This window comes from Papaver somniferum, unplaced genomic scaffold (assembly GCF_003573695.1).
Source record: "Papaver somniferum cultivar HN1 unplaced genomic scaffold, ASM357369v1 unplaced-scaffold_15, whole genome shotgun sequence".
In the NCBI taxonomy this organism is placed as follows: domain Eukaryota; kingdom Viridiplantae; phylum Streptophyta; class Magnoliopsida; order Ranunculales; family Papaveraceae; genus Papaver; species Papaver somniferum.
Genome location: NW_020624376.1, coordinates 4,442,548 through 4,468,852, shown reverse-complemented (window position 1 = coordinate 4,468,852; position 26,305 = coordinate 4,442,548). Strand labels below are relative to the sequence as shown.

The following is a 26,305-nucleotide window of genomic DNA, read 5'->3' as shown; positions in this document are numbered from 1 at the left end:
CCCGTATGCATACTTGAGTGGTTAAAGTTCTGAAATCGGTTTGTTCATGAACTAATACATTTATATATTAGGGAATGCATTCTTTGCAAACCATGGCTATAATTTTCATGAATTTATATGAGTGAACCAAACCGATTTTGCTTCAATTGTGTTGTTGTATACTTCTATGAGAATATAGCAATTGAACAACTCTATAACTAGTTTCATTTGAGCCATTTGAACTAGTTGTGGTTAAGAATAAGGTTGATATGAGAGTGTTCATATAGCTAACCTCGGTTAACTACTGTTGATCCAACATGGTGTACACATTTAGGTACGGTTACTCAAACCTAATGAGGGTACATTTCATCTGTGTATAACAATCTAAGTTCGATCTAACGGTTAAAAGATATTAGCTTGAGTCTAATCAGGTTTTCATCTAATGAAGAATATTGAATGCTTTGTTACCAAGATAACTTAGATTGCAAACCCTGATTTGAAAACTATATAAGGGAGAACTCTAGCAACTGGTAAACCTAATCCCCACACCTCAAGTGTGATACTAGTTGCGACTAGAGTCGATTCTCCTTTAACCTTAGGTTTTTCACGAAACCCTGTAGGTTAACGACTTAAAGACTTCATTGGGATTGTAATGCGTGTTCTGATCTTACTTCTTCTATCACGATTGAGTATTATATTCTCTAAGATTTGATTGAGATTTATCTCTTATAGGTAAGATTAAAAGTAGTCATAAACATCATCGTCTCATCGTTTGTGATTGCACAATATCTTGTTTCGCTACCATACGATTAAGATTGTTGTGAGGTGATTGATAATACTAGGCTGTTCTTCGGAAATATAAGTTCGGTTTATCAATTGGTTCATGTGCACCTTTATTTATCAAAATACGGAACAAAACTCGTAGGTATTTCTGTTGGAGACAGATTTATCTATTCCAATAGACTTTTCTATGAGACTGATTTGTTTATCAAGTTTTCGACTTTGGGTCGTATCAACTCTTGGTTGTGGGTGAGATCAGCTAAGGGAATCAAGTGCGTAGAATCATGTTGGGGCTCAGAGACATAATGAGCACAACTATACCTTGATCAGTGTGAGATTGATTAGGGATCAACTACATTCCAGTCCGAAGTTCATTGGTAGTAGGATAGTGTCTGTTGCGGCTTAATACAGTCTGGTGTTCAAAGATGGACCAGGTCCCGGGGTTTTTTTGCATTTGCGGTTTTCCTCGTTAACAAAATTCTGGTGTCTGTGATATTTATTTTCTGTATTATATTTTGTTATATAATAGAAATATCACAGGTTGTGCATTAAGATCAGACAATTAGATAATCCTACATTTGGTTGTTAATATAAATTTATTGACACTTGAACATTGGTCTTTGGTACCGTTAAAGTTATTTCTCTTATTCAATCGGGCTCGCAAATTCCTATTTGCTGATTGCAGATTGAATTGAGAAATTGAGATATAAACTCTTTGATATACTTTTCTCTAGATTGAGTCTGACTGTCTAGTTGATTCTCTTGAAAATATATTGGAGTTGTCTATTCAGATTGCCGAACGAAAAATTGGGTGTGGTTGTCAGACCCCTGCTTTTTCAATTGGTATCAGAGCAGGCAAACACTATAAACCTAATAAGTTTGTGTTTGGCTGATCCTTAAAGTTTGTCCTTATGGGAAATTACTTAAGGAAACTTGTTCTGGGAATTTGTAACGCACGCCAGAAGTCCTTAAAGATTGTTCAAAGCTTATTATCTACTAGACCTCTGGTCTCCCTAGATAATCCTTCCTCATATAAGACATTGGAAATCCTAGATGATGAAAAATAGTGTAAAGGAAAAATTAAAAGTTCTTCTAAGAAAAATCACTCGAGAAAACTAAGTCGAAGCTCAAAGGTATAGAATCTCACTAGATTGCTTCTTAATCTTTTTGAGGAATACTATCATGATGGATCTATTGACAAAGATCTATTTAAATCTTTTGAAGGGGTTTTCAAATTCTTAGAAAAACTCAATTTGATTGAGGAAAGGAATTGTTCTGATAAAAGTTATGTATCTGTCAAATCATGCAAGCATGATGTACGAACTAAACATACTATCAATCCATATGAATTCAATAAACGGAATTCTTGTTGGTTTGGTGCAGGTTCTAATTGTCAGAACACGTTTCCTCCTAATCATAATAAAAGGGAGTTATAAAACTCTATTAACCCTGATTATCATCATTATTATGATTATATCACTGAAACTGTTCACAAATATCAACTAGAACTTGTGCATGAGACTGTCTCTGCACATATTGCCTATTGGTCACAAGTTCGGCTCTACCCCATTTGTAGGTAACTTGAAATGGGGCAAGTAACGGTGTAATTTGTTTTGAACATTGGGTTAATTTTTATTTCTTTAAAAAAACTCCTTGACTGATTTTTTCAGTCTGTTCATCCGATGATAAAAGTATGTGGTCTTTCTACTACTTTTCGCACTATAACGTGTCCTAACAGGTTGCGATCCTTGGTACTGAACACTTAAAAATCCTACATTTCTCTTTTGTGGGTCGCGGTTAAGGAACGGGTCCAAGCCCAACTTTGGGTCTATAAAAGTAGTGGTACGCGTACCCTTCTTCTACCTCCCTTCTTGTCCGCGTACGCGAACTTTCTAGGGTTCGTGTGTTTTCTTCGTTAATCATCTTTGGAGATCAAAAAGTGAAAAGGGTTTTTCAAGGGACATATCAAGTAAGTCTTCTCTTCCTCTAATCTCTCTCTATTTATAAATCTCATGAGGAATTTCAAGGTTTCAAAAGAAGTTTAAAAAAACTTGGGTTCTTTATCTTCTTCTAGCATGATCTTACATATAGATCAAAGTTGTATTAGGATTAGATTTGTCAATGATTCATGTGGCAAGGTTTTTGAAAGGATTTCATCTAATAGGTTTATTCTAGAAATGAAATTGGATTTTTTTAGTGGACATAAAGAAGATTTGGTATGTTTTGAAAAGTTTAATCTTGGAAACATCTTTGACGGTCTTGGTGAAGGATTTGACACTCTTACAAGAATCTTCTATGCTAACATATATGATGTTAATTATGATGACATGGAATTCAAGACCATGATTAATAGGAAAAGGATTCTTGTTAAGAGTTGATTTCAAGGATCACTAAAATTCCCCTAGGGAGTTTTCTCCTTCCTATACTTAGTTGCGAAAGACCATCTTATGAAACCATTTCTAATGGTCTTTGTGGTAAGAGTGTTGATTGGAATGAAGGGAAATTTCCTACTACTCATCTTAGTCTTCCCTTGATATCTTTTTGAAAACTTGGTATTTCTAATCTTTGTCCCTCCACAATTGAGAATTCTCGTTGGGGTCATGAGTTTGCGGAATTGGTCTATTTCCTTGAGTTGGGAACTCAAAGTCTCGACATTTGTGGGTTTATCATTTATCAAGTGTTGTCGATGACTTCTTCCAACAAGAAGTTAGGCTATCCTTGCTTGATTGAGCGAATTTGTCGCTCATTATCCATTGCTCCCATTGGCAACTCTATTGGAACTCCCAAGCTTGTTCGTCCTTGTACTTTCAAACGTATGGAGGAAAATGCTTGCAAGAGAAAAAGATGTGACACTCTTGTTGAATCATGTGATTCTTCCTCCGTGAAGTTTCTTCATCAAATTCACAAGGGTGTTTATGAAATTGATGCCAAGATAAGGTGTGTGCAAGAAAAATTACATGTAATTGCTACTAAGTTTCTAGAAATCAAGGAGGACATGGATAAGGTTTGTGCCACATTTATGGTCTCCGATGATGAAGATGATAATTAGATTTTGTGCCTTATCTATTTTTTCTAGGAAACTTCGTATGAGAATTTATTCTTGTGTTTTTAAGAAGGATAACTAGGGTTTGGAATATCCATTATTGTGAGTACACATAACTATTGCCAACGTTTTCATCTTGCAATGTTTTTAGATTTATTTATTTAAATTCTAAGTTATTTGGAAGATGATTTTTGCACTATTAATATTTATGTTTTATATATTTCAAATTGTTATGGGATATGTTGTTTACGTCCGTGAACCTTGACTGTCCCATATTTGTTCAAAAGTTAACTCCATTATATGTCGGTATGAAAGTATTGATAAAAGATAAAATGAACTTATGACTACAAAAGTTAAGACGATTATGTCATTATGCAAATATTGATGGAAGATAGGATGAAATTTTGTTTACAAAGATTAAGTCTATTATATGTCATTGTGCAAATAGTGATGAAAAATAGAATGAAAATCTTTGATTATTCCGTAGTATTGGTCTTTCCCTGATCCACATCTTTGTGTATATACTGTGCGGCTCCATAAGTTCTCTTATGTTGAGCATGACCAATTTAATTGATAATTTTTCCTGGTGGTTAATTCAATTGATATTTTTGGATACAAATTCATGTTTCATGTGATTTGTTAATGTCCAAAGAAATCCTTCTTTTCCTGTAAAAGTAAGGTCGCTCTTGTTGTTCTTTCGGGAATGACATTTTATGGGGGAGAGTTCTTAATTGAACTTGTGCTTAATTGCCAAATCTTTGTGGGGATTGCGGCTGTGGAATATTGTAGGAGTTATCTTGTATCTTTATAAACTCCTTGATGAATACACTAAGTTTCGACTATGTGAAATCATCGTAACAAGTTGGTATGTTGTTCTCCTTCGGTCGTGAAGTATCTCTATGAAAATTACATGAGGATCCCACTACTTTTCGTACCTTTGCCAATTTATATTGACAAAAAGGGGGAGAATTAATGTGTAGTTCACACTACAAATACATATGGTTTACAGATAATCATGTAAGGGGGAGTGGTTTTCACTGTGAGATGAAGTATTGAGTAAGGGGGAGTGATACATATCATCATAGTATTGTTGTCAAAATTGTGATACAATTGAACTTTCATGTTGTGTAATAATACTATGACACTGTATAACAATAATTGAGAGCAACTGTTTTCTCATTGTTATGGATACGGATCTTCAACAACTATGATGCTGAGTTGAACACATTTAGAATCATTGGAGTACTTGGAAATGACGAAGATTTCGAGTAATGTTTAAGAACCAAGGAGATCAAGCATTTGGATAAGAATCTACAAAGTTTATTTATTTTTTAATCCATATGTATTGATAGTTCTGTCACTAAAATTGACAATGGGGGGAGATTGTTAGAGCACTGCTCGGTCGAACTCGCAAGCGTTGCTATCTCAAACTTGATTTTCAATGTTAGTGATCAAAACTATAAGTCTTTATTTTTAGTCTACTTATAGTGATGTCTCGGACTAGGATAGATTGTGTAGTTGAGCATTAGACTTCACGACGTTCATCAATTGAAGACGAAGAACTACTAAGGAGAGCTTGTGGAACTTCATCAACAAAAGGTATGTGGAGACTAAAACTCATCTATCACTTGGAAAGTTTATTTCTACTCTATCTCCTATATTGAGACAAAAGTCGTATTACTATATAGTATTCGATTATGCACATTTCAGATTTCGAGTTGAGTTTAACTCGCTTACATATTTCTCGAAATATGTGTTGGTAAGCTTTCGCTTCAACCAAGTTCATCTTATATTCTTGACGAAAGTCACTGATCATGTGAAAATTGCCGAGTAACATCTTACATGGTTTGTGTGATCCAATCATTTGGTGTAGACTTGGGATGTTTCGTTATGATTATTTCAATAACTTGAAAATTGCTTTGATGCTAATACTGTGTGAAAACGTCTATTGTCATCCTCTAAGAAAGCTTCAATGATTGAAATAAAATTTAGCACTATTGTATTATGAATATAGTATGCATTCTTGCATGTACGTGATCCATGACCAGAACTATAGTATGCATACCCGTATGCGTACTTGTAGTTGTGGAATTCCAGGTACCAAGTACACATACCGTTACGCGTACTTGCGTAAGGTATAGGTCCGGTACGCGTACTTGCGTACTTGGAAGTGTATTAAGGTATGCGTACCCATTCCGATACTGGCGAACCCAAACTCAGACCGACAACTTAGGTATGCGTACCCGTATGCATACTTGAGTGGTTAAAGTTCTAAAATCGGTTTGTTCATGAACTAATACATTTATATATTAGGGAATGCATTCTTTGCAAACCGTGGCTATAATGTTCATGAATTTATATGAGTGAACCAAACCGATTTTGCTTCAATTGTGTTCTTGTATACTTCTATGAGAATATAACAATTAAACAACTCTATAACTAGTTTCATTTGAGTCATTTGAACTAGTTGTGGTTAATATGAATAAGGTTGATATGAGAGTGTTCATATAGCTAACCTTGGTTAACTACTGTTGAGACAACATGGTGTACACGTTTAGGTACGGTTACTCAAACCTAAATGAGGGTACATTTCATCTGTGTATAACAAGCTAAGTTCGGTCTAATAGTTAAAAGATATTAGCTTGAGTCCAATCGGGATTTCATCTAACGGTGAATATTGAATGCTTTGTTACCAAGGTAACTTAGATTGCAAACCCTGATTTGAAAACTATATAAGGAATAACTCTAGCAACTGGAAAACCTAATCCCCATACCTCATGTGTGATACTAGTTGTGAGGTGATTGATAATACTATGTTGTTCTTCAGGAATATAAGTCCGGTTTATCAATATGTTCCTGTGCACCTTGATTTATCAAAAGACGGAACAAAACTCGTACGTATTTCTGTGGGAGACAGATTTATCTATTCCAATAGACTTTACTGTGTGAGACTGATTTATCTATTCCAATAGACTTTTCTGTGTGAGACTGATTTGTTTATCAAGTCTTTGGCTTTGGGTCGTAGCAACTCTTGGTTGTGGGTGAGATCAGCTAAGGGAATCAAGTGCGTAGAATCCTACTGGAGTTTAGAGCGTAAGGAGCGTAACTGTACCTTGATCAGTGTGAGATTGATTATGGATCAACTACATTCCAGTCTGAAGTTCATTGGTAGTAGGCTAGTGTCTGTAGCGGCTTAATACAGTATGGTGTTCAAATCTGGACTAGGTCCTGGGGTTTTTCTGCATTTGCGGTTTTCCTCGTTAACAAAATTCTGATGTATGTGATATTTCTCTTCCGCATTATATTTTGTTATATAATAGAAATATCACAGGTTGTGCGTTAAGATCAGTCAATTAGATAATCCAACCTTTGGTTGTTAATATAAATTTATTGACACTTGAACATTGGTCTTTGGAACCGTTCAAGTTATTTCTCTTTTTTAATCGGGCTCTCAAATTCCTATTTGCTGATTGCAGATTGAATTGAGAAATTGAGATATAAACTCTTTGATATACTTTTCTCTAGATTGAGTCTGACTGTCTAGTTGATTATCTTGAAAGTATATTAGAGTTTGTCTATTCAGATTGCTGAATGAAATATTGGGTGTGGTTGTTAGACCCCCCGCTTTTTCAGGATTGCCTAGGAATAGTTAGCTTTTTAAAAATTGAAGTATATTACCAATTAGTAAGTATATTTGAAAAAACCAAGGTCATCATGATTCCCTTAAAAAAAATCCAAAAGTTGAGGTTGTGGGTGGAGGTGGTGTTTGTGGTGTGGTGGTGGCGGCGGTGGTCACTGGTGGTGAGCGTGGGCAGTGGTGGCTGGTGTGTCGAGGTGATGGTTGGTGGTGGCGGCGGTGTTCGATGGTGGTGGTTGTGCTGGTGTTGGTTGGTGGTAGTGGAAAAACATAGCATATTGTGATAAAAAAAATTGTGCATAAGAATCCATGAAATCCTTGTGAGTTGGGTTGAGATTGATACGAGATAATGACATACATATTTTGCCTACAAATATCCATAAGAATCCATATTTATCTTGTCTCTTAACTACCCTAAGAAATCTTAAATAAATTGAATACCTAAGATATTTGTGGAATCTAAAATAATCCTAATTGAATACCATGGATATTTAATGATTCCTTACATATCCTAATTGAATACCTAGGAGTTTTTAGGATTGTTAAATATCTGTATAAATCCTAACCCAATACACCCCTGTTAGTGTTTTAAGTCAAGATGGGTGAAGGTTGTAAAGTTTTGTCAGAAAATCCATTATGAGCATTGCTACAAAGAAGTTAACTTCTCTGCTGATGGTTTAGCTAAAAAGGGGACCCGATTTAACTTAGAGGAGGTAGTTCAACATATAAGAAGACCTGCCTCTAATTCAAGTGGAAATTCCTAATGAAAAATATTATTGATTTTGTCGGTAGATAGAATAATGTAGTAAGCCAAGTGTTGTCTTTTATTTTGTTACCATCCTTTTGTAATCGCTTGAGTTTTTGAATTAACAAAAATGGTGATTCGGCAAAGAAAAAAAAAGAACAAAAAAGTAATAGAATTATATTTTCCAATTAACATTAAAATGAAAAAAAAATGAAAATATCACTTGTGCATAATAAGTTAAATTGGCATAAAAATAAATTAAACTGAAAAAGTGAAAATATCACATGATTTTTTTTTTAATCGTGCCTCATGGAAAAATATGTACGGGCCATAAACGAAGGCCACTCAAGTTGCTTGCAGTAAAACAACTATCACAATTTCATCAGGATGTACTGAAATTTCCTTACAACAACAATCATCACAATTACATCTCCACAAAGATACCTTGTCTCGAAATCATAACAGAGATTCACTAAAACAAAATTTCTAACAGTCCCAATCCAACACAAGAAAAGAACAAAATTTTAGATTGATCAAACAAGAACTAAAAAGAATATATATTAAAAAACTCCATTATTCAACACATTCTTTTTAAAATAATAAAAAATCAAAAATCCTCGAAAATGAAAAAAATCAGATCTTTGGACCAAAACGTACCCTAATTCTCTCTTACTGTTCTAAATGGAGAAATTTCTAATTTTTTTTTGTTATGTTTTGCATAATAAGTAATGCGTTATGTGAAGATTAAAAATCATCAGAAGCTCCACGGAGAATCCATACATTGTTTTCTTTTGAATGTAGAGATTAGTTTGATTGGCAAACAATTGGCCTTGTTCATAGTTTTAAGAAATCTAAACAACCAGGAAAACTTACTAGATTACTGTTATGTTCCACATGATTCACTGCATAACCTTGTATTTTTGAGTAACTTTGAATGGGGTGTAACTAAGCTCATCTAGGGTGGATTAATCCTTAGAGTCATTCCTCGAGTTTAGTACTGAGTTAAGATGTAATAATAACTGTTAATGCAATTATTAGGGATTGGTCTATTATAGACCAATCATTTTCTCCTGAAACTCATGTAATTAAAAACTAAAATTTCTTCAATTGAAGTCAGGCTCTGGTTTATCATAGAGAAGGCAGCTTACTGCTAGTTAACATTAAAATCCATCTTGTAGTTGTACTTGATACGCTACAATTGGTATCAGATTCTAATCTTGGAAGCTGTAACCATGGTCACCAAAGAAAAACTTCAGGAAATTTCCACCACTGTTACTCAACACACAATTTCAATCGCTGAGATTAAATTTGAGATTCAATCCTTGGGTACCAAGATGAATCTTATTATTAGTTTGCTTGAGTCTGCGCAACCACAATAATCGAATTCACCTACACCACCAGATCCTTCTTCATCTGAGATTTCTCAATCAAATCTGGATAATTCATTTACATGATTTCATCGGATGATTCATCTCACAATGAATCCCGTAAGTTCTCTCGTACCCCCAAAGTAGATTTTCCATGATTTAATGGTACTAATCCCCGTGGTAGGGTTCTTAAATGTGAACAGTATTTCAATCTACATAAATTTCCTGATGATAAACGTGTTGATAAGGCTGCAATTCATTTCTATTCTTCAGTTGATCCATGGTTTTTAAACTATCAACAGGGTAAGGAGTTCATTTCAAGGGATACCTTTGTTCATGATTGATGTGCTAGATTTGAAGATATTGCTCAAGATAATTATGTAGGTAGTTTCAATAAATTTTTCCAAACTACCACTGTAGAGGATTACTATGATCTGTGGGAACACTATAACAACTTCATGGTTTCTAACAATACTTATCTACCTGAAAGTTTTTATACCTTGAGTTTCATTAGTGGTTAAAAGAGGAGATACGTACTGTGGTGCAAATGTTCAAACCTGACAATACTGCAACAACTTTTTATCTGGCTAAGATGCAATAGGCTTCTATGCATCATCAGCCTAAGCCAACTAAATCATTCTCTAAACCATCAAACCACTATCTGTTTCCCACCCACCCTCTACCATCAAACCTTTTTTCTCTTATCCTCTACATTTTCTAAGACCAATACTTCCTCCACAACTCCAATTGTGACTCACCCTACTACTCCCACTAAAACCTCACCTGAAAATTCCCTTCCTCCTATTAAAAGACTAACTCATGCACAAATGTAGGTTAGGAAAGATAAAGGGCTTTGTTATAATTTTAATGAGTTTTATGGACAGGGTCACAGATGTAAGACTCAACAACTGTTTATGTTGATTGCTGATGAGGACATAGAAGAGCATAGATCATTGTCCACTGAAGAAGTCACTGATACCTCTCCTTCAAATTCTGATTCTACAATGGAGATTTCTTTATATGCCTTGACAGGAAATATTGCTCGTGACACTATCAGAATTTCTGGTCATCTTAACAAGCATCCTGTGGTTGTCCTTATTGATATATGAAGTACACATAATTTTATTGATGCTGCATTAACCTCCAAATTGGGTCTTCAGGTATCTCTATCTAGACAAGTGCTTGTTACAGTTGCTAATGGGGATAGCACAATCATCCAGAGTATCTTCCAATACCTCAATTGGGAAATGCAAGGCCATCAATTCTATGCAAATTTACGATCCCTTCCTCTAGGTGGATGTGACATTGTATTGGGAGTTGATTGGCTGCGCCAACTTGGTGATGTTCTTTTTAACTTGAGACAACTGCGCATATCTTTTATACATCAAGGCAGTCAAATCACACTTCAGGGTAAATCTTCTAAACCTTCTATGAGTCTAATTAGTGGTTCTTCCTTAAAGAAGTTTATTAAGAGTAATGCCCCAACCCTCATTGGACTATTTTTCTCTATTTCTACAACCCATATCCTTCCACCACCCCTGCAGTTTCTGCACTTTTAGAGACTTTTGCAGATGTTTTCGCAGAACCCACTGGCCTTTCACCCTCTAGGTCACTTGACCATAAGATTCCACTCAAAACTGGGTCCGACCCCACTTCTCAAAGGCCATATAAGTTCACTTATGTACATAAGTCTGTAGTGGAGTCTTCAGTCTCTGAAATGATATCCACTGGTGTGTTCCATCACAGATATAGTCTATTTGTTGCTCCTATTCTCCTAGTATAGAAGAAAGATGGTACTTGGAGTTTTTGTGTTAATTATCATAAACTCAATGACATTACAGTCAAAGATAAATTTCCAATTCCTCTTATAGAAGAATTGTTAGATGAGTTGAATGGTTCTGTGGTGTTTTCAAAGATATATCTTCGTTCGGGCTACTACCAAATCAGGGTTTATGCACCTGACATTCCCAAGATTGCTTTTCGCACTCATCAGGGGTCACCCGATATATTCATGCCATTTGGTCTTACTAATTCCCCTGCGAAATTTCAAGCCCTCATGAATGAGGTGTTTCAACCCTATCTTCGTAAATTTGTACTTGTGTTTTTCGATGACATCTTAGTTTGCAGTCATCTATTGAAGCCCATATGGAGCACCTGCAACTTACATTATCCTTATTAAGGAAAAATTATCTATTTTCCAAGATGTCCAAATGTGCCTTTGCTTATCCTCAACTAGAATACCTTGGTCACATTATTACCGCCGATGGTGTTGCTGCCGACCCTGACAAAGTTGCTGCAATGGTGAATTGACAACCTCAAACACTGAAGCAGTTCAGAGGATCCTTGGGGCTTACAGGTTACTACCAAAAATTTATTAAGCACTATGGTACCATTTGGAAGCCACTAACTGATATGCTCAAGAAGGACTCATTTTCTTGGACCAATGCTGCCACTCATGCCTTCTCTTCCATCAAGCATGCCATGACTTCAGCACCAGTATTAGCCCTGCCAGATTTTTCTCATCCATTTACTCTAGTAACATGTTTGGATGGTGGGAAGGGATTTCTATTCCCAGGAATCTTATTCCCTAAAGAGTGGGAATCCTAAACCCACCACCCCCATGGGTTTTGTATTCCCATATTTTTGGGAATCCTATTCCTAACCACCCTCTATTCCCGTTTACCAAACATGAGAATGAAATTGTATTACCAGGAAATAGATTCCATTCCCTCTAACCAAACACGCCATAAAAACTGATGCTTGTTCAAGGGGGTTTGGTGTTGTGCTTATGCACAATAGTAAACCCATTGCCTTCCTCAGCAAACCATTGTGTCCTAAAGCATTAGTTTTATTTACCTATGAGAAATAATTATTGGACATTGTCATGGCTGTTCAAAAATGGAAGCATTATTTAAGCAGCCAACAGTTTATCATTCATACAGACCATCAGAGTTTGAAGTATTTAATGGACCAAAAATTGTCTACTCCATTACAGCAAAAGTGGTTAGTCAAATTGATGGGTTTTAACTATGTCATTATTAAGTACAACTAGGGGTTGGATCACAAGGATGCTAATGCCTTGTACAGATTGCATACTGCCTCTTACTCAGTATTGTCATTATCTCAACCTAAATGGGTCCAAGTCATTCATTCTATCTATGATTCAGACCCAGCAGCCCAACAACTTATTACTCAACTCACTGTGAAACCAACTCAGGGCAACTATTCTTATACACAGGGCATCTTAAGATTCAAGGGGAGACTATATATTAGCTCAGGTACTTCACTCAGATCATCCATACTACATTCCTTACATGCCTCCGCTGTAGGAGGCCATTCTGGCATCAATGGTACTTATCACAGGGCTAGAACCTCCTTCTTTTGGCCTAATATGAAGACTGAAGTGGTGGGAACCACAACTACATAAAGCAAGATTTTCTTCTTATCAAGTAAAGTGGACCTGGATCCGTCGTATTATAGTTTTAATCGAAAATACTAAACGGATCGTCGGTTAAATTCCACAGTCTGTCACGACCCATACAGTGGGAAACAACCCTTCCTCAAATTACCCCCTACTAGACCAATCATAGAGAGTCCCAACCATCATGTGGGTCGAGACATATTGCGGGAGACATATTGCGGGATTTAACAACGCCAATTTTTTATAAAAACAAAGCCTAAAAAAAGACTTTCTAAATAATGCTCAACCTTTTTTTTTTCTTTTTGGTGTTCCGAAAGTTCCATCATCAGACTTGCATTTCATGACTTATTCCAAGTGCTGAGTTGTCATAAAATTTGGAAAATGGAATTCTTCCACCATAAAACTTACCCTAATCAGTTTTGTTTTGGAGGCAAGTAACTATCAATCCTTTGTCGAAAAGTAGATATATCCATCATTTCATTTTTATCCGGGTGCAATTTTATAAATAATTTGGTCTGACCGATGTGAGGGACCTAACCTAACTACTGACTCCGTCCTAGGTTACTTGTCTAAGTTGAGTTTTTCTTTAGCAAAAGTGTATCAAAAATTTCTATATTTCCCACTAAAATTTTCCAATTATCAAGAAACAAATAAAAACTAGGATGTAAAAATTAGTATATTTAAACAAGTAATTTGGAAGATTGATGGTGTATGTGGAAGTAACTTGAATTTCTTTCGTGTTTTTGCAAAATCCAATTTAGACAAGTAAATTAGGACGGACGTAGTATTAAATCGACTAACATTATTTAACTCTGAGTGGTGTGACCTATCTGACTTAACCCCGATGATAATGCCCGAATGACCATTTTACAAATCCAGTGCTAAAAGCAGGATCATTTCATACAATCCCCTTTGTAAATGGATTCTAGCTGTATGACCACATCGTAAATCGGGACCATACTGTAAATCGGATGTGCTAATAATAGGACCATTTCACACGATTCCCTTTTAAAAAAGTTTGCACAAAAAACACATTCTTCAATCACAAAACCCTGTCTATCCACCGGTGATCTCGTGTATACTGAAATTTCCATACAACCATCTTCACAAGGATACCTTTTCTTGAAATCATAACAGAGATTCATCAAAACAAAATTTCTAGAAAACAGAGTCCCAATCCAACACAAGAACAGAGCAAAATTTTAACTTGATCAAACAAGAACAAAAAAGTATATATTAAAAAACTCCATTATTCAACACATTCGTATTAAAATAATCAAAAAAAACAAACCTTCAAAAAATGTAAACTCAGATCTTTGGACCCAAAACCCATGTCTAATTCTCTCTAAAATTGGTTCTAAATGGAGAAATTTCTGATTTTCTTCGTTCTGTTTTGCATAATAAGTAATGGGTTATGTGAAGATCAAAAATCATCAGAAGCTCCATGGAGAATGCATACATTGTTTTCAGTAGAATGTGGAGATTATTTTGATTGGCAAACAGTTGGTCTTGTTCATAGTTTCAAGAAATCCAAACAACCAGGGAAACTTACTAGATTACTTAGTTGTACCGATGAAGAGAAGAAAACTTATAAAGGAATGGATTTGGCGCCTACATTTGAAGTTCCATCTATGAGTAGCCATCCCAAAACTGGAGATTGGTATGTTTCTTTCTCTGATCATCATTACCTATTTGCATTTGATTGATCTTCTTTCCATGTAGTTCTTTGGTTTTGACTTTTTTAGTAAATGATCATGTGTTAGCCGTTGGATGTAGAACTTAGTCAACTATGAATCTGAGACACATAATCAAACGGTCAGCTTTAGTAACTTTTTGAGTAAATGTACATCTGTGTATATGATTAAGTGTTAGCCGTTGGATGTAGAACTTAGTTAACGTTAATCAGCTGTTAGTCTTGGACACTCAAATGGTCAGCTCTATGACCGGTTTTTGGAGCATCTTCCTAGTCAACGTATGTCAACTGTTAATCTTAGACCCAAATCAAAAATAGTAATTTTTTTAGGATCGAAATGCCAAGACATTTATGGAACTGGTAGCAGAGCCAGCACATGTCATGGTAACAGAACAAGTCTTGGAAAAAACTAGGCTTCAAGGAGCACAATACATTCTTATTTTTTGGAGCAAAAGTAGCATTAGGGTCCTGCAATCAGCAATGGGAGGGCAAATTCAAGGCTAGTCATTTTCCGGATCCAAATGCTTGTAGTAAGCATAAGGAGCAAAATAGCATTCGGGGCCTCCCAATTCACGGAGGAGGGGCAATTTCAGCTGTAGCCTATGCTCGCCTCGTCTCAATGGACAACTTAACTTTTATTTTGCTAAATTCTATTGGATATCTTTTGACAAATAATTGGGATGGTAAAACTTTATTTTTTAGATCAAAGATAATTTTAGGAACATTTTTCCTATAGGTATCCTGCTATTAACAAGCCAGCAGGAGTTTTGCACTGGCTTGAACATAGTGAAGATGCAAAGAATGTGGATTGGGTTGTAATTTTGGATGCAGACCAAATCATAAGAGGTCCAATCATTCCTTGGGAACTTGGTGCAGAGAAGGGCAAGCCTGTTGCCGAGTTATACGGGTACCATTGACAAATCTTCTTCTTTTCCTGAACTCTATGTGTATGAATACTGATATCTGTTTTTCTTACAAAAGGCTTTATGTTTGTTCAGGTATTTGATTGGATGTGATAATATTCTTGCCAAGTTACACACAAAGCATCCCGAACTGTGTGACAAGGTCGGTGGGCTCTTGGCCATGCACATTGATGACATTAAAGCATTGGCTCCTTTCTGGCTCTCGAAGACAGAGGAAGTACGGGATGATCGTGCTCACTGGCCAACCAACTACACCGGTGATGTTTACGGGTCGGGTTGGATCAGCGAGATGTATGGATATTCCTTTGGTGCAGCAGAAGTTGGTGCTTTTGAATTTCTTCAATCCTTCAGTTAAATGATTTATATCCACATTCGTAAACCATGTTTTGGTATAATTTTGTCTGTTCATTTTCAGGTGGGGCTTCGACACAAGATACATACTGATCTAATGATCTATCCAGGTTATGTACCACTTCCTGGAGTTGAACCTATTCTTTTCCACTATGGCTTGCCATTTTCAGTCGGAAACTGGTCTTTTACCAAATTTGAGCACCATCAAGATGCGATTGTTCATGACTGCAACCGGCTTTTCCCTGAGCCACCATATCCTAGAGAGGTATAGGCCTACAAAAACTATTGCAAATGCATTAAAGTTAGGGAACTTGTCATTTTATACAGTTTATTTTTCTCCAACTGTAGATTGTATCCTTGGAATCTGACGCAAATAAAAGGCGCGGCCTGTTTCTGAGCATAGAGTGCATGAACACCATAAATGAGGCACTTGTATTACACCACGCGTCGCGTGGGTGCTCTAAGCCAAACAGTTCAAAATATTTGAGCTTTTTGGAGAGCAAAGCTTTTGCTTTTCTAAGTCGGCCAAGATATTTAACTCACGGCAAAGCACAAAATGCAAAACCTGTGGTACAACAGAATACATTTGACAAGCCTGCAAAACCACTTCCAAAGATCCATACAGTTTTCTCCACCGAGTGCACCACATATTTCGACTGGCAAACCGTAGGATTTATGCACAGCTTTCGTTTGAGTGGGCAGCCTGGAAATATTACGCGGCTTCTCAGTTGTACAGATGAAGATTTGAAGAAATATGTTGGTCATGACCTAGCTCCTACCCATTATGTTCCATCAATGAGCAAACATCCTTTGACAGGCGATTGGTAATACTTCTTTCTTTCTACTTCAGGGATAATTTTACTTGTAATGAACAAAAAGCTAAACCTGTTTACAAGGATAGAGTTTTAAAGCATTCTTTCTTTCTATGCCGTTTCAGGTACCCTGCAATCAATAAACCTGCAGCTGTTCTTCATTGGCTTAATCATGCAAATATCGATGCCGAATACATAGTTATTCTGGATACCGACATGCTATTAAGAGGGCCAGTCACGCCATGGGAGTTCAATGCTGCACGCGGCCATCCAGTTTCAACACCTTATGAGTAAGAGACTCCGGACGCTAAAAGTATATAACCGTGTTTCTATAACTTTGTCTATTCTCACTCTTTGCTGTGCGTGCTAGTTACCTTATTGGCTGCCACAACGAGCTTGCAAAGCTTCATACTAGCCATCCAGAAGCTTGCGAGAAGGTTGGTGGTGTAATTATCATGCACATAGACGATCTACGTAAATTTGCTCTTTTATGGGTGCACAAAACAGAGGAGGTACGAGCTGACAAAGCTCACTATTCGAAAGTTTTCACTGGGGATACTTATGAAGGAGGGTGGATTAGCGAGATGTACGGGTACTCCTTTGCCGCAGCAGAGGTATGTAGGGTATCACTTGACCCCTTGGTCTCCCGAAAATCGCAATAAATGTTATACTTTATAATGAAAAAAGTGAACTCTGAACCTTGAACCCTGAACACTGCACCCATTTTCTTTGACGCAGTTGAACTTGAGGCACGTGATAAACAAAGAGATTATGATATATCCGGGGTATGCTCCTCAACCAAATGTTAAGTATCGGGTGTTCCATTATGGATTGAAATTTTCTGTTGGAAGTTGGAGTTTTGACAAAGCAAAATGGAGGGATGTTGATATGGTGAACCAATGCTGGGCCAAGTTTCCTGAACCACCTAATCCTTCGACACTGGATTCTACCAATGTAGACATTCTTAGTCGTGATCAGCTGAGCATCGAATGTGGCAGGACTCTGAATGAAGCTCTTCGTTTGCATCACATAAAACGGAACTGTTTGTACCCTGCAATGAAAGCCCCTCCAACCAATCTAGAGATCATAAAAGAAGTTACATTTTCACGTAAAATAGATGAAAGACATGACGCGGTAAGAGATGATACCTCAGAAAAGGGTCAAGAATCTACTCTTCCTGTCGTAACAGGTCTCAATCCCATATTTAGTTCTTTCACTTTTCGAATGGCTGTCCTATGGGCACTTTTAGTGTTGGGTTTCTTGATGATCATATCAATGGTACTTTCGGGCCGAAAAGGAGAAGAAACAAAGAGTAAAGGTAGTCATCATAAAAACAAGGAGTAAGGAAGGTGGCCATTATAAACATCCTACAATTATACTTCTGAAATGTGATGAGGTGGAGGAAAAATCAGCCTCCCAACTGAATCCTGCCGAGTATGGATGGATTGGATTCAAACTCTTGGAAGTTCGTCCGACCAATAGAATTTTTTTTTTTGCTGCATAGCTTCTTGTTTGAATGTAAGTTGAGCTCATTTACTAGTTTAGAGAAATTTCTGTTCCATTTTTGAAATTCTAAATTTCATTTCTAGAAATTTGCAGGAATTTTTAAGCTTTTCGATGGTAAACTTGCTTTCAGTAAAACTTTCGCACATTTCTACTACATACTCTTAATCGTAAACATAGAACAAACAAGTCCTTAAAGTTGCTGAACATGACTAGCACTACTTAGTTGACAAGTCTAGGTAATTATAATTAGCTGGTCATAACTATGATCAAAACAACATGGTTAGCATACTTATCTACGCGTATAGCCAACCAGGAAAGGGACCCACGTCCTCGCAAAACCCCTCTATAAGTTGCATTTTTTCGTGGACTCTCGAAAAGAAAGAGTTCATTTTTACTTTTGGCTTCATATTGAATCATAGAGATGGCTAAAACCTTGTTCTTAGGTATTGTTACCCTTCTTCTAGCTATTAATTTTCTCGCTTTTGTGGTTGAAAGCCGGATAGTTTCTGAAAGGATGGTTTTGGGAGATGTTGAAGGTGTTCAAGTATCACTCAGTGTTGGAGATGAAGTATCCTATGATGGAACTATTGGAGACGAAGGATTATATAGGGGAGCCGTTGATACAGGTGTTACTGGATTCGGGGAACATATTGAGTTTGGTACTTAGCGGTTGTACCAGTCGTGTATTTGTTGGTAACTAATTAAGGCGTGCTTGAGTTGTATTCTTTCATTAGCTGTGGTTACAAACTCCATGATTTTATTAACCCAGCCATCCATCCATTTGCTTTTGTAAGCACCGTTCTTTTTTTGTAATACATAAACTGTGGTTTTAATGAATTTCGATCTTGGATGTTTAGTATCACGTACCACCAAACGACTTTAAATTGTTTGTTGAATGTTTATCAAAGTATATAAAAGAGAACGCAGTTCCTATGTTAGTTTTCATTAACTTATACTGAGATAACAATACAACAATGCAAAATCCGCGAAGGTGAGGTAGATGCATTGAAGGATAAGCTTAAACACTTGGAGTAGATAAAATGGTGACATGATCCATGAATTCTTTATCTTCCTCTATAGCTTTCATAATCTCACGACACAAACAAACTTCAAGGTCTATACTTCCTTCAACCACTCCACGACTCGGTAGAACCCTACCATCGTAGTGACTAGAACGCCCAGTTCGCACTGCAACAGGCTTGCCCCAACCAAAATCATTGTCATACACATTGAACCTTGGAGATCCTCCTGACACCAAAATGTTCTTTGGGGGTGGAGAATTACCAGTGAACATGAAACTGGGTTTCACCGTCCATGATTTCCAAATATTTAGAACGCTGTCGTTATCATAAGACACAATCACTTGGTTCAATAACAAAGCTGCCCATCCAAGTCCTTTTTCAAGTAACTCACCAGCCTTAGCATTTGCCACACCATGCTGGAGCGAGTTTCCGAAGTATGCTTCAGGCATAGGTGGATTCATCCTAGATCTGTTACCTATCGATAACCAAAAACTGGTCTCTTCATTTGGATCTAATTTTCTAGCACGAGTCGTGGCTAACCAAACATGAGCGAACAAAGCTTGTAAAGACGAGACAGTAGTAGTAATACTACTATCACTAATCTCTAACTTAGCCTTTGTTTTCAATCTCGTAATGCTTTCTTGCTTAAAATTAAAAATTCTCTCTTCAAGTGGACTAGTGAGGATATCTCTGTGGAAGAAGTTGGAAAGTGGAGATAGGGATGCGAATTGGGGAATCAGTGTCGAAAATAAAGCGTTCAAGGATAGGTTGGCATGAGAGAAGACCAAAACCACCTCGTCTAGAAATTTCAGCCCATGAAGAAATGAAATGCCAAAAAGATGTTCCATCACAGACAGTGTGGTTCATGCTGCATCCAATGAATATGCCGTCAATCAATTTAGTTACCTGCATCGAAAGCAATGGATGAGACTGACCTTCATGGTTTAACACCCCGTTAAGAGGAAAGAACGATTTGTGCACTATCTGTAGATCTTCATAAGATGAGTCGAGGAGGTCAGATGCTGTTATGTCGGTAGTGGCACATATGAATTCAGCACCTGTAGAGTTCTTGCAATCTATGTACATAGAGATGGTTTCATCATCTTCGTGTTTTCTAATAGCAAGGCGACCGGCAAGAGGATAGAAGTATTCCAGTGTCCGTGAGAAAGAATTTTTCAGGTGATTGAACACATCTACTGGTTTTTCTTCTCGGTGCTTTATATCAGTGAACAGAAATCCTCTTTGCATATACTGAAATGGAAGCATGTTAAGATCCCATGGATTTAAGTCAATTACATCGACTCCACTTGTTGCTTTTGCTGGCTGACTGCTAGGATGAATACATGGTAGAATTGAACTGGTTGAGATATGCCGGACTGTTTCATGAGTGAACATAATCTAACAGTAGAATTGTTGAAGGCAAAGGGATTTGTCTCTTCCGTGATGAAAGATGAGGGAAAAGAAATTTTATTTATTACTCTTACGTTTCATATTTTGGAGGAATCGGAGAATAATGTTGCAATTAAGGATCATCTTCAATCACCGGCTAGCTAAACTTCTTCATTTCCTTTTTAAGGAAAAATAATTGATACGAATACATCTCATGCATGCGACACAAGATATGAGAAAATATTCCTCACATACAACGTGAATTCTAATACCCCTCAAGTTGGAGCGTGCGGAAGATATGTTAACCACGCCCCCGACTTGCAAAAGTTTCGAAATGCTGAGTCCAAATATGTTGACACTCCTCTAACGAGTGTATATTTCACATATTCTTTTGATTGGTTGATTATTTAATTGATGGTCCCATTACCCTCCATGTTTAGAATCACGACCCTCATTACATAACTCCCTAAATTTAATCAAGGATAGAGATTGAAATGTGAAATACACACTCGTTAAGGAGTGCGAACGAATTCGCACTCCAAAATGCTTCATCTCCTAAGGATTTTGTTAAAATGTCAGCAAGTTGATCTTTGGAAAGAAATGTAATGCGAAGATATTAATTTGGACATAATTTTCTTTTTTTCTTTTGGAAAGGTGAGAGGGTTAAGGAAACCCCAACCGTACAAACAGACTAATCTACGACCAAATTACAACCCAAACCAAACAGATTAGCAAAAACCGGAGTAGTTAACTTATCTAATAATGTTCTTCATGTTGTAGGGCCGGCGACCCATGGGTGTGCGTCCCAACTAGAAGCCTAAGAGTTTCTCTTTACTTGTATATAAAGGATACTTTACCTATGTGATAGGCTAATCAATAGAAATCCTTCTCTTCTCCGCCTCTTCCTTTTCCCCTATTATTCTACTACAACACGTTATCATGCACGAAACTATATTGGATCGATTTATTTTTTTATTTTTATTTTTGGATGGATGCATTACCAGGTATTTCTTTTGAACAAAGAAATTTCTTTTCATAGTATACATTAGGGTTCCACGAAAGCATGATTATAAAACGTATAAATTTTACCGTTAGATTTTCATGAAAAGTTATTATGTTCAACCCAATTAGTCGTTATTTACTCTGTTAAAATTTCAATCAAATTGGAATATGATGCAATCTCTAAATTATGATTTTAGTAGAACTGTCTTCGTTTAGAAAATCCTAACTATAACAGCGTCGAAAAACCTAAGTTTAGTATAATTTTAACCGCTGGATTATTCTGTAATTTTTATATTTGTATATGTTATCTTCATGGAGATACTGTAAACATTTCATAAAGATCCAACCATGGAAAGTACTCCAAAGTACGTGATATTTCCTGCTGTGTCCACAGAAACGTGAATTCGAACAATTATACGACGTCATAATTATATTTTTAACTAGTCATTGGATGTCTTTGAAATTTTAATATGTTTGAGGAAACATTATGGTGAATCACCAGTAAACATTGCATCATAATCGGACTATGATGCATTTGTCTGTCGATCAGAACAGTTGAAAGAAGAATGTTTTCAATTTTTAGGGTTAACGATATGTTTTGAGCTCATATGCTAACAGTTTCACACTTATTATCAATGGTCCTGAATATTTTCATATATAATGGACCATATATGTTTATATTCATTAAACATGACCTTGTCAACCCAATGGACCAGGTATTGACCAAATAGTTGACCAGACTTTGACTAAACCAATTCGTCTCTAATTTGACTTTTTGAACTCAAAAGTACTTGAGCACCACTAAAGAGTCTATGATGTGGAAGTTTGTGTACACAAGTAAAATACTTTCTTCATAAAAATCTTCAACATATAAAGATACACCTTTCAAAGAGGAAGCCATACCTTCAAACATTTCCAAGACGACATATTAACTTCAGACGATGTATTGCTTTGAAGGTTTGTCGAAACATTCATTTTCCCCCAAACTTGAATGTTAAGTGGGATGGAATCCAATTTTTAGACTACAAAGAGTCAATAACTTTGACAATGACATGTTGTAATTAAAAGCACACCTCACGTTTTGTGGAAAGAAACTCACAAAAGTTTCCATGAGTCAGAGATGTAATTCTGGCTCCAGTAGTAATGATACAAAGTAAATGTATCTACTTATAATGAGACAAAGATGTAATTCTGACTCATACCAATGAGAGTTGCAAATTTTGGTATAAGAATTTTACCGAGAATGATACAAGCGTTGTAATGCAAGTATCATATATTAGTAGTCAACTACAAGAGATATAGGGAGTTTAAAGGAAAACGAACACACTATATTCTTGGAGATGGAGAAGGTCATGCCCTAGACATCAACATTAATGGAAACAAGAAATTTTCCAAGTCAATACACTTACCGATTTTTTTTTCTTACCTTTATTCAATCGAATTTGTATGGGTAGATTCTACGTTTTGATCCTAAACTGTTGTCTACATGATAGTTTGGCATATATTTCATTAGCTAAAATGAAGAAACTTTTTTTTTGCGAAGAATTAAATTCATTTTCTGCACTTACGGAATGAAAAGTATATCATTTTCATGAGATTGAAATACTCTAAAGAACTTGAGATATACTCAAAAGTACTTGAGTTATAAGGATCATTCGTACATTATGATGAAAAGTATATCATCTTCATGAACGGTAATACTCTAAAGTAAATGAGACAAATTTTATTTTGTTACATAATAAGGTCACACCACTTATTACACGAAACTCTTAAGAAATTTAAATTAGTTGTTGAACTATTTCCTTATGATGTGAATACGATGATTGGATTATCGAGCGAAACAATGCTCAAATTTGGAACAAAGATTAAAAGTCACAAAAGCTCTATATGTACCGAGAGCTAATCACCTTGTTAAATTCCAAAGAGACCCATGCAAGTGGATATTATATGGAAACTCACAATGATGAGAATGTAATTGATTGCATCTTTTATAGTCTCTAATATATTTGGAAGGAAATATATCTTAGAGAAACTACTGAGTCAATCTAGTGAAATGTAAACCACTATAGTATTTGGATTATAAAATCCATATTGACTTCGACGATGAAATATTGGGAATTGACTCATACATACTTTGACATAACCATAAAGGCTCTTTGGTTGTGACATGATGTTTCGTTTTGAAAGGACTCATACGTACATCAATGTGTTTGAGTGGACGAGACAACGGGAAAAAGATTGACAGAATGCGAAGTAACAACATATCTCTCAATAAGTGTTCTCTAAAGAACTAGATGCACAACCCCCCTTCCCATTATGATTTTAAGTAAGAGAGCATATCACTCATTTCACAAATCCTTCAGTAAAATAGGACCGAGACCATCCTAAGATGCAAATGGTAAGCAATCCATATTACAAAGAAAACGAGGTGATATTTAGAAAAATATCAATGTAGAATGTGGACCATTAAAGTGACTTATGGATCTCGTGGATTCTTTGACATTTTGGACTAGTTATAGTTCCCAAGTAATGTTGCGTTTGGAAAACTACTAGAACACATTATACATGTAAGGACTCACCACCCCTTGTAAATGCTAGAGAGTACACATCAAAAGGACTTGATGGTTATTGCATGTTTAATAGGATCAATGTAGAACATCCTATACCCTATGGTCTCACAAAGGCTATCATCAAAGGTTACATATGGTTCCTAAGGCATGGTTATGCGTACAAACCTACCTTCAACTACTTGGGGAATATGCAATATTACACGCATTTCCACTTATTCGTTTTAGACCCACAATTGGTCAACCATTCTTTGCGTACCAGTTGGTAACTGGATATAAGCCTGACATTTTGTGTTTTTACGCACTTTTGGTTGCACTATATATGTGCCCTTACGACTCCACATCGTACTATGATGGGTCATCGAAATGATTAAGTGATTATGTTGGACAATTTCCAACAATTACCGCATTTTAAAACCTTTGGCAGGAGATCTCTTACCGCTAGATTTGCGGGTTATCACTTTAATGAGACAGTCTTCCCGTTGTTAGGGGGAGATAAGAAAAAGTATTTTCTAAGGGAATGACATGAATTGTTGTGGTGTGTTCCCACTGTGTCTCATATTGATTCTTGTACTCCGCAAATGTAAATGTGAAGGGAAAGAATAATTGATTTTCAGAATGTACATTGATGTCGCTAAAGTGATGATATCACATATACCAGTTGCAAACCTACCTGCAAGGTTACAAATCCTCAATAAGGGATATACACCATAGACTAAGGTGTTGCAACTAAACTTAGTGGAAGTGTGGTTGAGGCCGTGGCTCCATAAAGGAATTTGGAGAGACCACTTGGTTCGGTCAATCCTCACCTAGAAAGGAAGTAGGTGAGGAAGGCACAACTTACTTATATCATCAGAAATCATCTCATAAGATTGTCTCTGGATATTCCATGAATCAAACTGGAGGACTCTCCGAAGTTTAATGATTCCAGAGAACAATGACATCCCAAGTGGATTATGAGAATGCGCACGAATCAATGGAAAGATCATGCGAGCATATTGGTGATTAATTTCATATACACTTGCTTAAGGAAATAGAGCAATATGAGATCGAACAGTGCTCCTTGTTGCTTAATGTCAGCGAATAGCATATTTGGCCTATACAATCCCGGTAGAACTTGGTTCTTTGACAAATATACAGGTATTTGGTGTGGTAGTGCTAACCAACCAAGTGTAAAGCAAATTGGACAAACATGATTAATTTGTTATAAAGCATAATGAGAAGAAATAAGTCTTAAAGTATAAAGACTCGCCTTGTGGCGCGAGGATTCTCACAAAGCCCTGGAATTGTTTTGTAATGAACTTCATAGTGTTCGGCTACTCAGTTAGCTTGGTAATTTCAAAAGGACTTGAAATTCAGCATATGTATGTGTTTATATGTGGTTTACAAAAGTACTTGATAGCCTTTTTTTACCCAAATCAAGTGACTCTAAACCACATAGTGCGTTTACAGTTAGATAGAACGCTCACTTATGGATATAAGCAATCAGGCGGATGTGGTATACCCATCTAAGTGGCTATTTGATTTGGAAGGGATAGAAAAGTAAGTTATTTTTCCTTGCTTATTCACAAGAAAGTTCCTGATTTGGAATTGTATCTACCTTTGTCGATGGTACAGACATGATGGGTACTCTTGTTGTAATAAGAGACCTTAAAAGCTATTTGAAATCCGAATTTGAGATTAAAAATTTGGGGAAAGCTCGACCGAATACTGATCTTGTGGTATATCATTCCACCAGTTTGCATATGTCTAAAGTTGTCAGGAAATTTAATAAAGACATGCATCCTGATAGCACTCTCATGATTAGTCGAGGTTCAAATGTATGTAAGTGACCATTTCGTCTAAAGGAAGATGACGAAGATGTGTTGGGGATTAAATTCCCATATCTAAGTACAATATATGCATTGTTTTACTTAGTATAGTAACATACTTGATTAAATTTTACATCCTCATGTAACTTGTTAGCTATATATAGCTCAGCGCCAACGCAACGTCATTGGAATGGTACAATAAATATAATCATGTACTTAACAGTAACCATTGACATGAGTTTGTTTTATCCCAGCAA

The 26,305-nt window shown here is 36.3% G+C and overlaps 2 protein-coding genes across 2 annotated transcripts; one reads left to right on the top strand and one right to left on the bottom strand.

The window, feature by feature from the left end:
* The first annotated feature begins 14,323 nt into the window (after window positions 1–14,323).
* LOC113335522 (peptidyl serine alpha-galactosyltransferase-like) lies at window positions 14,324–18,331 on the top strand. Its single transcript, XM_026581558.1, has 8 exons — window positions 14,324–14,632; window positions 15,402–15,572; window positions 15,664–15,907; window positions 16,004–16,204; window positions 16,288–16,763; window positions 16,877–17,041; window positions 17,122–17,365; window positions 17,490–18,331. The coding sequence occupies exons 1-8, from the start codon at window positions 14,334–14,336 to the stop codon at window positions 18,093–18,095; spliced, it is 2,406 nt and encodes an 801-aa protein (XP_026437343.1). The 5' UTR covers window positions 14,324–14,333; the 3' UTR covers window positions 18,096–18,331.
* Window positions 18,332–19,275: 944 nt separating this feature from the next.
* Window positions 19,276–20,674, bottom strand: LOC113335723 (uncharacterized acetyltransferase At3g50280-like). Its single transcript, XM_026581738.1, has 3 exons — window positions 20,186–20,674; window positions 20,074–20,078; window positions 19,276–19,969 (listed from the first exon to the last, which is right to left on the bottom strand). Exons 1-3 carry the CDS (start codon window positions 20,672–20,674, stop codon window positions 19,276–19,278), a joined length of 1,188 nt encoding a protein of 395 aa, XP_026437523.1.
* Between the last annotated feature and the right edge of the window lie 5,631 nt (window positions 20,675–26,305).